General features: G+C 46.6%; 1 protein-coding gene across 1 annotated transcript in view; it reads left to right on the top strand.

The window, feature by feature from the left end:
• Positions 1-16546, top strand: part of LOC102811728 (ectonucleotide pyrophosphatase/phosphodiesterase family member 7-like) — a 32314-nt gene that overhangs the window by 4259 nt on the left and 11509 nt on the right. The window contains exons 2-3 of the mRNA XM_006874914.1: positions 8654-8799; positions 14098-14724. Coding sequence (XP_006874976.1) covers positions 8654-8799; positions 14098-14724 — 773 coding nt within the window. The remainder of the gene's footprint in view (positions 1-8653; positions 8800-14097; positions 14725-16546) is intronic.

The following is a 16546-nucleotide window of genomic DNA, read 5'->3' as shown; positions in this document are numbered from 1 at the left end:
AGGCTTTCTACTCCCGTAAAGATTTACACCCTCGGAAACCCTGTACAGGGTCGCTATGGGTCGGACCCGACTCGATGGCACTTAACAACAACAACAACAGGAGAAAGAAGAGATGCTGCATAGAGGGGTGGCAATCACTGAGATAAAACTAAATGTTAGATTTGTTGAGTATGAAGCTGATGATATGCTCTGTAAACCTTCACTCAAGTTGAAAAAAAGGAGGATGAGGCTTTCTGCTCCCATAAAGATTTTACAACCTCGGAAACCCTGTACAGGGTCGCTATGACTCGGAACCGACTCCACGGCACATCACAACAACAACAACAACAAAGATTTACTGCTTTCAAAGGATCACTTTGAGTCAGAACCGGCTCCCTGGCATAAAACCACAACTATGAGGATCAAGGAGCTCTGTTGGTGCAATAGTTAAACACTTGACTTCTAACAGAAACGTTAGTGGTTCAAACCTACACAGCAGGTGTTGGGAAGAAAGACCTTGTGGTCTCTTCCTGTGAGGTTTGTAGGCTAGAAAGCCCTAGGCAGCAGTTCCATTTTGTCACATGTGGTTATAATGCATCAAAATAGACTCGACAGCACCCCCAAAACATGACTATCACAGACTTCGATTCCTATGGGCGTCTTGGTGGCACAGTGGGTTAAGTGTTGGACTGCAAATGGTTCAATCCCACCAGCTGCTCCCATATAGATTTACAGCCTCTGCAACCCTAGAAAGCAGTTTCTACTCTGTCTATAGGATTACAGAGTCAGAATCAACTTGACAGCAGGCGGGGTTGGTTTGGTTTGGTTTTGATTTTCAATCCCCTTAACAGCGATATAAAGTCAGAGGAGGCCACTCCTCTCTCCAGGGGAGACACTTGAGGTTCTTGGATAATCCATACCTTTCTGGAGTTCCCATGACTGCTGAGGGGCAGAAGCAAGAATTCAAACTCAGCCTCGAATGGCTCCAGAAACCGGGCTCTGATTCCCTGTCCTCAAGCAGGTCAACAGCCTTTGACTGTGTTTGATTCTAATGAAGCCATGATTCCAAACAGCTGTGAAGGCCGCCCATACACGGAGCTTCCAGACAAGAGCTATGTCTCCCACACCCGTTCCATTAATGGAACCGAGACCACCACAGACCGGAGAACGACGTGCATTTGTCTTCAGGAGCTGGGCTCCAGCGGACCTCTGTCTGACTCCACTGTGGAGAAGAGGCATCCCTTACCAAAGAAATAATGAACGCAAATTGTTAATGCCTGCTCCAAAAGACCTCATCAGGCCCCAGAGGGTAGGCCCCACACAGACTGTGATAAAAGGGGGGTCTCCTGGCTCCACAACTCATGAACTGGCTTTCTTATTAATTGGGGTACGGCAGTGATGAGGCTGGAAGTTTCTCTTCCACAAGAGCCTCACAGGGACCACTCCTCCAAGCTGCCAAGACACAGTCCAGAGGGCTGGAATCCCAGTTAACCACATGGGGCCCCACTTATAGGTAGATTGTGTTTTCTACGCATGTTGCAAGTGCTCAAGTGTTGCCAGGAGCTGTAGAAAAACATCGTAGGACCTCATTATTTCAACTAATTATTGGAGATGAACTCCTCACGTGGTGAAGACTAGCATCACAAGGAGTTTTAAGCAGATACTCTGAATACTTGAGTTCCCAGAAGGAAACAAGATAGACCTTCTTTTAGCAGCTCACCTGATTAGGTCAGGCCCACCTAGAACAGCTGCCCTTCTGAGAAACTCAAAAGAGAAGTGATTACTAAACCAAACTCATTGCTGCCAAGTTGATTCCGACTCATTGTGACCCTATAGGACAGAGGAGAACTTCACAGGGGCAGATTGCCGTATCTTTCTTCCGCGGAACCAGTGGGCTCCAACCACGGATCTTTCCTTTAGCAGCTGAGCACTTTTACCACTGTGCCACTAAACAATTAGGAATCTCATTGAACTGAACTGATTAGGAATCTTAATTACATCTGCAGAATCTCTTCACCTTTGACAAGCCACAATTTCACCCACGTGAAAAGGGCAGGGATGATGCAGAGTATATGTACACCAGGGGGCGGGGACGATGCAGTGTGTATTGTGGAGGGCAGGAATGATGCAGGTTCTGTACACCGGGGGTGGGGACGATGCAGGGTGTGTACAGAGAGCAAACAGAGACAGTGCAAGGTGCGTGTACACGAGGGGGTGGGCACAATGCAGGCTCTGTACACTAGGGGGCGGGGACTACGTAGGGGGCGTGTACACCAGGGGGCGGGGACAACGCAGGCGTGTACATTGAGGTCCATGATGCTCTGCGATTCAGCTTCGGTCTTGTGAATTCAAGCCTTCATCCACACAGCTGCTCATGGTGTGCGGACTTCCGCCGGCTTCCAGGACCACACATGAAAATCACCAATCTCTCAGCAGGTGCACGCTCACCAGAGCCCCTTCCTGTTCCTGTGGTCTCCCTCAACTCTGTCAAAAGTTCCTCGGATCTCGCTGGAATGAAAAGTAATTCTCTGAGAGTTAACGGCTCATTTTCCTCGTGTAAATCACCCCGTTTCCATCTCTCCCCCAGAAGTCTGTAGTTACTGTTCCATCACTGGTAATGACAATGAACACTTTTGCAATCTCAGTTTTTATTGCAAAGTGATTGAAGGTCGGTAAAGAGTAAGTTATGCTGTGGAAACTAAGAACATCCCCTCAAGCAAGTGATGTGTGACTAGTCATGTGGCGGGCGGCAGCACATACACACTTTCTCCTTGATGAATCCACTGAAATAAGGATTTATCACTGCCATGTAGCAGACAGACGGTATCCACATAGAATTTATGATGGTCAAGAATAAAAAAAGCGAAGATCTCCGAGGTCTACATCATCTCCTTTCTTGGAAGAGCTTAGTAATGAAATAGTCAGGAGCCCTGGCGGTGGGAAACAGGGGGACTCTCCACGTTCTGGAAGCAGAGTGACCCCTTGTAGCCATGTGTGGACTGCACAGTTGGGGGAGAGAGTTGTCACTTTCATAAATGCTATGTGGATGATGCCCCTTGGAGGCAAGTAGTGTAAAATTCATATAAATTATCAGTTTTAAATGCCACTCCAACTAAAAAAAAAAAAAAAACAAATTCACCACAGACAGCTTCATCTTTCTCCCAAGGGTTTGAACCTCCGACCTTGCAGCAAGCAGCCCAATGCTTAACCTCCTGTGCCACCAGGGCTCCAAAATCAACCTCTCATAAGTTAAAATGTGCCTGGATATTGCAGTCCATCACCAGTACACCTCTCCCTCTACCCAAGACAGTAACAAAGAAAAGGTGCTGGGATGATCTTTTGGACCTCAGTATGTTGGCCTTTTGTTGCGTGGAAAGTCTATGCATCCTAGGATGGTCAGCTGCATCCCTGGCCTTTGCCCACTAGATGGCAGTAGCTCATGACTCCTCCTTCCTGCTGTGCTGGTCAAAACTAACTCCTACCATTGCCAAATGTTTCTGGAGAGTAACATCATTTTACTAACAACTCTTACACTAGATATGTAGTATGCAAATAACTTGCAAATCAGAAAGCCTTAAAGTCGCACCCATTATCCATCTGTCAGTTTGTCTACTGTAATTGCTTACTGGAATCCTGGTGTGGCGCTGTAGAATAAGCATTGAACTGCTAACCACAAGGTTGGTAGTTCAAACCTACCAGCCGCTCCTCAGAAACCCCAAACAGGGTCTCTATGAGTAAGAACCGACTCAATAGCACTTAATAAAAACAACAGTTGCTTACTAAGCTTCTGGAAGCTCTGCCACCGGTATTTCAAATACCAGAAGAGTCACCCACAGTGGACAGTTTCCAGCAGAACTTCCAAACTGAGACTAGGAAGAAAGGCCTGGTGATCTTACACTGCTGGTAATCTACTTTCAAATATTAGCTGATGAAACCTTATGGATCACAATGGAACACTGTCCAGTACAGTGCTGGAAGACAAGCCCGCTAGATTGAGAATCACTCAAAACACTTCATGGCAAAAACAATGGATTCCAGATTGCCAATGATCTAAGAGGACACAGGATTGGGCAATGCTGCATTCTGTAAGGCACGGGGTCGTAGTGAGTCACAGCTTACTCGATGACAACAGCATATGCCCTACCATCCAGTGACAAACGCAGATTCAGAAAGGTACCGGAAAATGCACAGAGAAAGGAAATTAACTTCCTGCTGTCCGTAACACTAGAAGTCAGATGTTGTCAGGAAACTAGTTAGAAGAGGCTGTCAAACGCCATCAGTTCCCACCCTGCTTCTCTATAAACATTTCTCCAAAGAGAAAGTCCTGGAAATCAACAAGCCCTGAAAGCAAGAAAACTACAGTCTGAAACCAAAAAGATGCCACCCAACCACCAGTCACTTTCACAAAGAATTAAAGTGGTGGTGGGGGCAGGGACAGAGGACAACAAGACTGGGAAACTAAGATTTTTCTTAACTTTTCCTTATGGAAAGTTCTAAACTGCACAAAATAGCACGAAGTGCCTAAGGAACCCCTGTGCACCCCATCACCCAGCTTAAAGAACCAGCAGCAGTTAGCTCATCTTATTTTAGTCCATCGTACCTGCTCAACACTTTCCTTTCCCATATTCATTTTCTTTCTCTCTTCCCTTTTTTTTTCTCCTTGGAGACTTTTTTTTAAATGTTTTATTGTGAATTATGTAATAGCTTTCATGGGAGAACATTAGCTTTACACTCAGCCTATCGTATATTGTTTCATTGCCATGGTTACAATCACCTCCATGCATCATCACCAACCAAAGGGTATATACCCTGCAAGCCTGCCCCCTGGTCATCAGCACACAGCCCCTCTCCCTCTCTGGGTCTAAAGTCCTCAGCTGTTCCATCGCTCCACATCATTGTCTCTGCCTCCATCTCAGGCATCACTGCTTCTCTGGGTAGGATCCCGCTCTCCGCTCTTCTCCATTGATGGTCCCAGGGACCTCTGCTTCCCCTTGGAGATTTTTTTAAGATGATCATCTCATCTTAAAATAATCCTCAATTTGCCCATGTCTGCCAAGCCCTTTCCTCTAAAGGAGGTCATATTCACAGGTTCCAGGGACACAGACGTGGACCCATCGTTTGGGTGACCACTGCTAAGTTCACTGTAACTTGTAGGAGGGACAGACGATGGGGGAAAGACACAGAAGAACAGATAGGAAAGATTCTGTGCCTTTATGACCATAAAGGCAGGTGAGGCTGAAATTGGGGGTTATCAGGGGTCTCAGGTGGAACACAAGTACAACCGTCTGCTCCCAGCGGCTTGAAGACAGAACATTTCTGCTCCTGTCAGCAGGTAGGGAGAGGAGCTGGGAAGAGAGATCGACCATTCCCTCATGGCTCAGTTCCTAAAGAATCCAGTCTCTGCCTTAGGGCCATTCTCAGTCTTGTTGAAGGAAACCATGATTTATTGTTGGCCGTAATTAAAAAGCAATGTCAAGAAGACACAGTGTCTGCACATGTTCATTAGCATTCACACTTAAGGAAGGATGGCTTGGTAATGTGGGGTCTTTAGCGGTATTATTTTCTCCATCATGGGGTGCTAGTTCTGAAACACACCTCATTTCTATCCACTCGTCAAGTTGATTTTGACTCATAGCAACACTGTATGACAGAGAAGAATCATTCCTTAGGGTTTTCCAGCCTGTGGATCTTTCATGGAGCAAACAGACTCATCTTTCTTTCAAGAAGTGACTGGATTGGAACCCCCAACCTTGCACTCTGCCGTCAGTGCTCATTTCTACTGATTAAGGAGTTGGCTTTGACTCAGAGGGACCCCATGTAACAGAGTAGGACTGTCCCATAACTGCCATCTGCATAGGAACAGATGGCCTGGTCCCACAGAAATGGGTTTGATGGCTGGCTTTGAACCACCAACCTTTCAATAAGGAGCCAGGCACTTAACCATTGAGCCACCAAGGCTCCTTATCTGAAAAGCAGTCAATTGGAGCTGAACAAATGCGTTCTAATGGAATTCATAGCATTTTTTTTTTAATCCTACTGAAGTTTCCCCCCTTAAAATTCAGTTTGTTGTGTTCCAAATCAAGTTCCTAACTGGGGTTCTGCTTCCTGAGTGCTCAGTTTCTACCTGCTCACCTATAAACGAAAGGGGACGGGGGGCTTGTTCAACTCAATCCAACTGGTATTTGTTAAATATCTACTATAGTCATTTCCTGTACATGAACACTGGATTGTGGACCACAGGATTAGCAGTTCGAGCCCACCAACCACTCCATAAGAGTGCATTGCAAGCTGTCTGGTCCTGCAAAGATGTACAACCCTGGAAACCCTATATTACGCGCCTAGGCCAACTTGACGACACTTAACAACAATATATTCCTTTTCTAGGGTGGCTGTAACTGAGTCCCACACTCGTGTTGACTTTGAAAAAACAAGAGAAATGTCGTCTCCCACAGTTATGGAGACTAGATGTTTCCATTCGAAGTGCCAGCAGGGCCACACTGTCTCCGAAGACTCTAACAAAGATCTTTGCCTCTTCCAGCTTCTGGTAGCCTCGGGCATTCCTTAGTTTGTGGCAACATCACTTCAATCTCTGTCTCCAGCATCCATGACCATCTTCCTATTGTGTCGTCTGGTCTGTCCTATTGGACCGGGCCCTGGTGGTGCTGTGGGTTAGGTGTTGGACTGCTAACCTGAAGGCCGGCGGTTCAAAGGCACCAGCCATTTCGAGAGCGAAAGATGAAGCTGTCTGTCTCTATAAAAATGTGCAGTCTCAGAACCCTCTGTAAGGCCGCTAGAAGTTGGAATTGACGAGACAGCAGTAGGTTTGGGAGTTTTTTGGTTTGGTCATATTGAATTAGGGCCCACCCTAATGGCCTCATCATTTCTGTCATGCCCCCCACCCCACCCCCACCTTATTTCATACTTCCTCTACTTCAAGGTTTCAACAAGTTATTTGTGGACCTGCCCCAATACCTCAGATGGTAAGTCTTTGAAGATGGGCCTGGGACATGCTTTTTCTATAAATGTAACAAAAATTACCAAGCTGAGCCATGTGCTGATCTTGGTTCAATGCTGGACTCAAAGAAACATGAGTCCAGCGTCCAAACATCCTGAAGGACCACTGAAACGTTGTCCCTCCAAACAAACACCACTGGAAAATAACTGTCAAAATGCGTAGTAATGCTGTTTAAAAATCTCTTTTCCTGGCTCTTTCTCTCAGTCTCCCACATACACGGAAGTTGCTCTGTGGACATCTCTCTGTCCCTCAGCCAGCACAGACCCTTGTTGCTGTTGTTGCGGGGGCTATCGAGTCAATTTCAACTCACCGAACCCATTGGCAGATTAGAACTACCTCACAGAGGCTTCTCAGCTGCAATCTTTAAGGTCTTTCTCCCACAGAGTGACTGGTGGGTTTGAACCGCTAACCTTTCAGTTAGCAGGCGAGCACTTAGTCACTCTGCCCCCAGAACTCTCTGCACAGCCCCAGACTCTCCCCTAATCCGGCCAACAGAAAGAAGCCTGGCCGTTTCTCTGAGGACCTGAAGACCAAATGAGGAAGAACAGTTTCTTTTAAGCTGTGTTAACCTAAGGTGGGTCCTGGTGTGGCGCTGCAGGATAAGCACTAACCATAAGATCGGCAGTTCAAATCCACCAGCCGCTCCTCAGAAACCCTATACAGGGTCACTATGAGTCAGAACCAATTCCAGGACACTTAACAACAACATAATATGTATCAAGCTTACATTTCAGAGAAGGAGAGGGAGCCCTTATCTTCAAACAACACGGAGTTCAGGAGAGACAGAAGGGTGAGGGACTGCAGAGATGGCTACTGTCACACACGTTTCAGCTAACCACACAGCAACAGGGGAAAAATCCCATGTACATGTCCCACGCAGTTCAAACTTGTGTTGTTCAAGGGTCAGCTGTATGGTAAATATTTATGAATGAAATTAAATATGCATAGTGACATAGATCTTATGTAAGGAGCCCTGGTAACAATGTGGGTTAGGGGTTGGGCTGCTAACTGCAAGATCAACAGTTCAAACCCACCAGCTGCTCTGTGAGAGAAAGATGAAAGTGTCTGCTTCTGAAAAATTCCACAGTCTCCGAAACCATCCAGGGTCACTAAGAGTCAGCCTCAAGTTGATGGCAGTGGATTTGGGTTCAGTGGTGAGCATAACCTTATATATTATTAGATGGCCACTCATATCTATATCATCTTACATTCATCCTAAGGAACCCTAGTGGCACGGTGAATAACTGCTCAACTGCTAATCGAAAGGTTGGTGGTTCGAACCCACCAGCTGCTTCGTGGGAGAAAAATCAATCAGTTGGTTTACAGAAAGTGACACAGTTTTAGAAACCCTATGCAGCAGCTCTGCTCGGTCCTGTCAGGTTGCTCTGAGCTGGGGTCGACTGGGAAGCAGTGGTCTGGTTTTGGTTATCCATCATCTTACCCCACTTAGACTCCTCAGCTCTCTCTTGACTTTGCCCTTGACCTGGATTCTACAAGAAGCAAAGTCCAGAGGCTGATGTGGTGGCAGAAATGGAGAGCCGAGGTTTACCATTTAACACCTTCTCCTCCAGCCCTTTCAGCCTCACACGCAGCACTCCTGGGCACCTGGCAACATTTCTTCGTACTACTTGTCCATGCCATCCCTCCTTTACCCCCCAGGTCGCTGGATTGAAGACCATGGAGTCATTCACAACATGATGTTTAACACGGAGACACAGTGGAAGTATTCCTTCAAGACCACGCAGAACAAGACGGAGTGGTGGGACAATGGGGTGCTCCCCCTTTGGATCACAGCCCAGAGGCAGGTACTGTTAGAGACACCCAGCTTGGCTTTCACAAGTTCATCTGTCATAGCTAGGAGGTGGGACTAGGGTTAGAAGTTGTGCAGCCTTGGGCAAGTTACTTAAGCTCTCTGTTTATGTGAATGGGAACTGGGCTGATAACAGTTGTACCTTCTGCACACCAGATGTCAAGATTCAGTGAGATGTACATGAAAAGTTGCTGGCAAGTAGCTGGTGCTGAATAAATGCTGGCTGTTGGCACTAACGGAGGAGTCTTCATGAGGACAGGGACTGGTTTCCTCAGGACTAAACCTCTAGGGCCGCCACACATCAGGTTTTTCCTCATAAATGTCTCTGTTCTCTGGTGCTATGGCAGAAGTACCGATTTATACACAATACTTTTCCTCTTGGCTGAATTTACAAGTGTTTGTGCAGAAAGAGGTGCTGGTGCAGGGGCCCAGCGATGGATGGCTTGTTTGGAGGGTGACAACAGATTGCTGGGCCTCACTTTGCCATGATGCCACCAAGCAGTCACTACAGCTGAAGCAAACCTGTGGCCCCAAGTCAGCCCCCATGAGCAAGGCACCAACCCACTCCAACTGACTTTCAGGGGCTTGTCTGTATTGTCAGGTGAGGTTGTAGGAAGGTAGCCTGCCTGTCTCCAGCGTCGGGGAACGCCCACTCCCCTTTCCTCTCCCAGGCTTTTCAGAGATTGGTGCATTCATCATTCTTGCGCCACCAATGCTGCCAGAACCCATCACGATGCATGGTAATGGATGCACCTGGGTGGGGGAGGCTGCAAAGACAGGAGCCCACATCCAGCAGGACCTGAGGAATGGGCAGGGTATAAAGCGAGAGGGGCCACTGGGAGCAGGCTCAGATCTCCTTGTTTTAAGTCGATCCTTCTTTTTCTGTTTGTAATTGTGGTTTTGTAAACATTTACAGAGCACATTTGCTCCCCATTCAATAATCTATACACATTTTGTATCATGACATGGCTTACAAATACCCTCAATGTAAAAGCATTCTTTCCACTTCCTCCCTGAGTTCCCTGCTTCCATTTGTCCCTCTTTTCTGTCCCTTCCTGCCTTCTGAGCTTTGTTTTGGGGCAAATGCTGCCCTTTTGGTCCTGTGGGGTTAGTTGTACTATGTCCCTCCCTGGTACTATTATTATTCACTTCATGTTGTTAAGTGCCATTAAGTTGCTTCCAAATCATAGTGACCCTGTATAGCGTTTCCCAGGAGTAACTGGTGGGTTTGAACTACCAACCTTGAAGTTAGCAGTCCAGTGCTGATGCTATAGCACCATACCAAGACTCCATTCACTTTATGTTGTTGTTGTTAAGTGCTGTTGAGTTGGTTCTGACTCATAGCAACCCTGTTAGGGTTTCTGAGGAGCAGCTGGTGAGTTTGAACCGCCAACCTTATGGTTCAAATCAACCTTTTGGCCCAGTGCTTGTCCGATAGCACCACACCGGGATTTTATAGGCCCAGGTATTGTTTGGCTGAAAGGTGAACTCTGGGGGTGGGTTCCATTCCAGGCTTGAGGGTGCCACCAGTCTCTCTCTGACCAGTAAGTGGGGTCTTTTTGTGACTCTGAGTGAGTCCTTTTGAGCCCTCCATGTGAACAATGGCTGAGCTAGGTCATCACGTTCCTTCTCAGAGGAAGACAGGCAGCTGTCCGACCAGGAAACCCATGGACACCTGAGGGCTTGTTTCCTGTCTCTTGGGAAGAGTTGTACAGAGGATTCAAAAGTGCAGAGGACAGAGGGGGCAGCTGAGTGAGAGCCCCACGGCTGACAAGGCTCTGTAACGGGGCCACGTGTGCTGTGACCAGGAGACGAGGCTGCGGAAGGCAGCTGTGGTTTCCTGTGAAAGCAAATCTATCCAAGAGCTCCCAGACGTGGAGAGGTGTGAGCAGGATGGAGCGGCTACTTCTGCCTGACCAGCCGCTGTCAGTTCTCACTCCCGGCAACCCCCTGTGTCACAGGAGACTTGTGCTCCAAAGGGATGGGTGCCGGCTTTTTCCAAAATAGATTGGCAAGCCCTTCGTCTGAGGAATGTCTAGGTGGGTTCTAGCTGCCAATCTGTTAGTTAACAGCAGACTGAGGCTCCAGTGTAACAATGAATGTGAGGATGGCGCGGGACCGGGCAGTGTTTTCTTCTGTTATGCGTAAGGTCGCTCTGAGTCAGAGCCAACTCCAGAGGGCCCCTAACAACCATGACAATTAAGCAATTACGCATCAATAGAACTGGCGGTGCTTTGGTTCCGTGCTCAACTGCTCACCTAAAGGTCAGCTGTTCAAATCCACTAGCCAGAAGAAAGTTGTGACAGTCTGCTTCCCAGCAGAGCCACAGCCTCGGAAATCCTGTGTGGCGGTTCGCCCTTTTCCAAGCGGGTGGCTATGAGTCAGAATTGGCACAATGGCAGCTGATTTGGCATGGTCATCATATAATAGTCCTGGTTGTACTGTGGTTAAAGCACTCTGCTGCACACTGAAAGGTCGATGGTTTGACCCCACCAGCCACTCTGCAGGAAAAACACGACTGGAGGGATTTGCCGCCTGGGTGCAACCCTCCTCTGTCCTACAGGATGGCTGTGAGTGGGCACCAACTGCACCTAGTGGGTTTCAGTGGGGCATCCTCCATCACAAAGATGCTGAGGACCAGCTGGACGTGCGGTTGTTGTGAGCGGCAGCACTGAGTCTCAGCTTCCTTCTCTGCAGCGGCCTCTCGGGAACAAAGCATTGGAAAGGGTGGAAACCAGCTTTGCTTCCTGGGCTTCCAGGACCAGGAGTCCAGCCCTTCCCTTCTCGCATACCTGCTCTTGCACCACATATCCTTCCCACCAAAGCAGGACAGTAGTCGGCAGTCCACGCATCCCCTGAAACACGTGTGCGGGCCCTGCCACCTAAAGGAAGGGGCGCCATACAAACCCACACACGCTCGGCTCTCCAGAATGGGACAAACCCCACACAGAACCCACAAGTTGGGATCTGTCTTTAACAAGTGCCAAACCCTGTTGTAAGGAATGGGCTTAAGAGTAAAATCCCCAGCGATGCAAGACTACACTAAGGGAGAAGGATGGACCTAATAAAGCTAGTACTTTCCAATCGCTATTGCGGCTAAAAACACTGATTATGCTAATTAAAGGGGAGAACACTAAATACCCCCTCTTTTGTATCCAATTAAGTGCTCAGATTATTTCTAAGAAGTACTTGGTGAAAATAGTGCTTTTGATTACTGTGGGTCTTAAATACAGTTAAGTGTGTGTGGGTATGTGTGCGTGTTCCTCTCTGAAGCTCATTCACAGAGGAGCAGATCTCCAGACATTCCTATGAGCGCACATGAGAAAAATCAGAACTTCCTAAGACTAAGGCTTGGGATTGCTTTAAAGAAGGCTGTGTGTTGACAACACAGCATTAAATAGAATAATAATCGTCATTTCAGGCTGGGGACATCTGACACATAATGTACAAACATCAGGAACTCAGATGAACATTCAGGAATGTCTAAGTCCCCCCATAATGTTGGTGTCAGCTGATTCTAGATAATAAAATAGCCAATCAATGTTCTATAATATATTAGTAGTTTCATCCTTTTAGCCCATCCCATACTTTAGAACAAAGTCCATTTTATATGTAAGTTAAACAAAGTGCTGTCACACACAAAAAAAATTAAAACAAAAACCAAGGAACTATGTTTAATGCCAATCATGAAGGCAATAAACAAATAGTAGAGAATTTGCAAGTTAAAGCAAACAAAGAAACTGTTATTCTCAGAAAGGAAAATGTGCTAGCTGTAGAGGCTACCAACAAGATGCTGGAACCCAAAGGTGAGAGAAATTCTGTAATTATTTCCATGAGTTCACCAGACATGAGGGTAAGACTGATTTTTGACCCACCAAAGGACATGAGACTCGTGCATTCATTCAATGTGCACGTGACGAACAGCGAGTGCCTGCTCTGCACCAAAGCTGTTGTAGGTCCGCTTGTCGGCGTTTACAGAGAGAAACTGATGCACTAAGAGAGAAAAGAACTGCCTCCGCATCCCCAACTTAGAAAGTACCATTTTCCCTGCATTCTAAGGCACTTTTTTATTCGTGTTGTCATCTCTGAAATGAAAATGCATTCACAATCCATCTTGATATTTTGAAACTTTATACCAAAAACATTCCCTGAAGTCTCCATAAGACCAACCAAGTTTAGCTTAATTTGTAAAGAATGTCTGTCTTGAATGTTGTGCTCTTTCAAGATCTGTCTATATGGGCATGCGATGAGAAGGGCCACAGGAAAGATCAGATAGCAACCTTAAGCGACAGTGAATTGATGTTAGTGGGGAGGACCAAGTCAGAAAAGGAGGGTGCCTGGCTGCACAACTTGAAGAATGGTATCGATGTCCTGTTGCTGTTGTTAGATGCTGTCACCTGGGTTCCGACTCATAGCAACCTGTGCACAATAGAATGAGACACTGCTCGATCTTGCACCATCCTCACACTTGTCATGTTTGAGCCCACTTTTTCAGCTGCTGGGTCCATCCATGCCATTGGGGCTCTTCTTTTTCACTGACTGTGATAGCTAAGATTTTGTGTGATAGCTAAGATTTTGACTGGGCCACGATTCTCAACGTTGTGGCTCTTGAGAAATAGCTATCCCCCATGATGTAATTTCATGTGATAAACCAACAAAAGGATTAAGGGTGGGATACACCACTTAACTATGCTCGGGAGGAACCTGTACATATACCAAGGGGCAGTCATTCCAACAGGGGACACGGATGGTTTAAAATCAGGAAAGGTGTGTGTCAGGGTTGTCTTCTATCACCATAGTTATTCCATCTGTATGCTGAGCAAATAATCTCAGAAGCTGGGTTATATGACGAAGAACATGGTATCAGGATGGGAGGAAGACTCATCAGTAGCCTGCAATATGTAGATTATATAGCCTTACTTGCTGGAAGTAGATCCCCAGACCTCTCTTCCTAATCTCTTAGTTTGGAAACTGTGCTGCAGTCTGTCCACCTCAGGTGGCCCTGCTGGTATTTCAAACACTAGCGGCAGAGTTTCTGGTATCATAGCAACACACAAGCCACTACAGGATGACAGACTGACAGATGAGTGGTGGGTTGTTCTTAAATAGCATTTAAAATTCTTAGATTTGATGAGATCCTGGCAAGACCAGGAGTGAAATCCAACTTTCTAACTCAACAACCTGTGTTTTCTATTCCTCTGGGATGGGGCAGAGATGTCAGCGACTTGGGCTTTGCTCATTGTGGGAATGATGTGAGAGATGGCCCTAATGGGATTTTCTTCTTCACTTGCAGGGAAGGAAAACAGCATCATTCCACTACCCTGGGGGAGGTGCGAGGTACGATGGTGAGGCTGTGCAGAGGTCCCTGGTAGAGTCTTACACCCACCCAGACAGCAACGAGACCGAGTGGAGGGAGAATATTGACATCGTCATGAACTGGTTCACCAAGGAAAACTTTGATTTTGTGACCCTCTACTATGGAGAGCCAGACAATGTGGGACATGCGGTTGGGCCAGAGACAGAGAACAGGAGGGTGATGATCCGGCAAATTGACAGAACCATCGGCTATCTGGTGGAAGCCATTGAGAGGCATGGTCTGACAGAGCACCTCAATGTCATCATCACGTCAGACCACGGCATGACCACAGTGAAGAAGAAGCCCAATGTCACCGAGATCCTCTTGACCAACTACATCAAGTTCAGTGACTTGGTCAAGTTTGACATTGTGGACTATGGCGGCTTTGGGATGCTCCTCCCCAAACCAGGGAAAGAGGAAGCTGTTTACCAAGCACTAAAGAATGCCCATCCTCACCTCAAAGTCTTCAAGAAAGAGGAATTCCCAGAACGCTTTCATTACGCAAAACATGAGCGGGTTCTGCCAATCCTGATATATACTGACTTAGGGTACAACATTAACGGGGTAAGTGGATGCTAACATGAACAAAGGCACCTTGGGTTTGGGAGGCAGGGACTAGTGGGGAACTAGTCTGAAAAACCGAAGATGTAGGTACTGTAACCCACTGTTTCCTGAGGGTCCCCATCAAACTAATCCCACCCTGCATTATCATTGTTGTTACTAGGAGCCATCAAGTCAGTTCCAAGGAGCAGCTGGTGGGTTTGAACCACTGATCTTACAGTTAGCTGTCCAGTGTTCATCCTACAGCACTACACCAGGACACCCATTAAGCAATAATAATGACAAGCATCCCTGACCAGTGTGTGTCCAGCCCTGTGTGACAATTTTTTTGCATTTTTATATTCCCCAAAACCCTGTAAGATGTTTTTGAAATTGTTCTGAAATCAACTCAAGTCTTGGTGACCCCACGTGTGTCAGAGTAGAACTGTAGTCCAGAGGCATTTCAGTGGCTGACTTTTCAGAAGTAGATGTCCAGGCCTTTCTTCCAAGGTGGACTTGAATCTCCAACTTATCAGTTAGCAGCCTAGCTTATGAACTGCTTGTACCACACACCCCATTTTTATGATGAAGAAATGATGGCCCCAAGAAAAGTAACTTGGGATGAAAAGTGAAGAACTGGGTTTGATCATCATGTACAGATCAATATGCAATACACTTGGCAATTGAGCAATCAAAACCATCCCTGCTGTCCCCCATGTGCCAAGACTTAAGACATAACAAGACTGTCCACACAAAACCCATATAGGAGTCCTCGTAGCCAAAACGTGGAAACAACCCAAATGTCCACTGGTGAGAGAGTGGATAAACAAAACACTGTGTATCCTTACAATGGAATATGATGTGGCAATGAAAAGGAACAAAGTAGTGATTCATGCTACAACATGGATGAGCTCTGAAGATTTGTGGAGTGGAAGAAGGCAGACACAAAAGGTCACATGCTGTATGAGCCCATTTCTGTAAGATGTCCACAGTGGAAAACACATTGAGACAGAAAAGATGCTAGAGCTCAAGGAAGGAGCCCTGGTGGTTCACTGGTTCAGTACTCTGCTGCTAACCAGACAGGAGAACGAGCTGTTTATCGGTCCCATAACCATCACAATCAGCGCCTAACAAACCCGACCGGGTCGTTCTGCTCCACCACACAGGGTTACCATGAGTTGTAATGGACAAATAGCACTCAACAACGAGGTAAGGGATTTAGGAGCAAATGGGGGTGACTACTCATGGGAATGAGTTGCTGGGATTCTGGAAGCTATGCCATGGGTATTTTAAATACCAGCAGGATCACTTATGGTAGACAGGTTTCAGATGAGCTTCCAGATGAAGACAGACTAGAAAGGAGAGACAAACTACTTCTGAATATTTAGTCACTGAAAACCTTATGAATAGCAGAGAATGCTGTCAGACATAGTGCCGGAAAATGAGCCCTTCAGGTTGGGAAGCACTCAAAATGCGACTGGGGAAGAGCTGCCTCCTCAAAGTAGAGTTGACCATGATGATGCAAATGGTGTAAAGCCTATGGGAGTAAAGCCCTCGGGACCTTCATTTGCTGATGGGGCACAACTCAAAATGAAGAAAAACAGCTGTAAGCATCCATTAATAATTGGAACATGGAATGTATGAAGTATGAATCTAGGAAAATTGGAAATTGTCAAAAATGAAATGCAATGCATAAACATCGATATCTTAGACATTAGTGAGCAGAAATGGACTGGTATTGGCCATTTGGAATCTGACAACCACATGGTTTACTATGCCGGGAATGACAAATTGAAGAGGAATGGTGTTGTATTCATTGTCAAAAAGAACATATCCAGATAGGTCA

The sequence above is a fragment of the Chrysochloris asiatica genome, unplaced genomic scaffold, assembly GCF_000296735.1.
Source record: "Chrysochloris asiatica unplaced genomic scaffold, ChrAsi1.0 scaffold00305, whole genome shotgun sequence".
Lineage (NCBI taxonomy): Eukaryota > Metazoa > Chordata > Mammalia > Afrosoricida > Chrysochloridae > Chrysochloris > Chrysochloris asiatica.
Note: the sequence above shows the minus strand (reverse complement) of the source record. Positions and strands in the feature narration are given on the sequence as shown.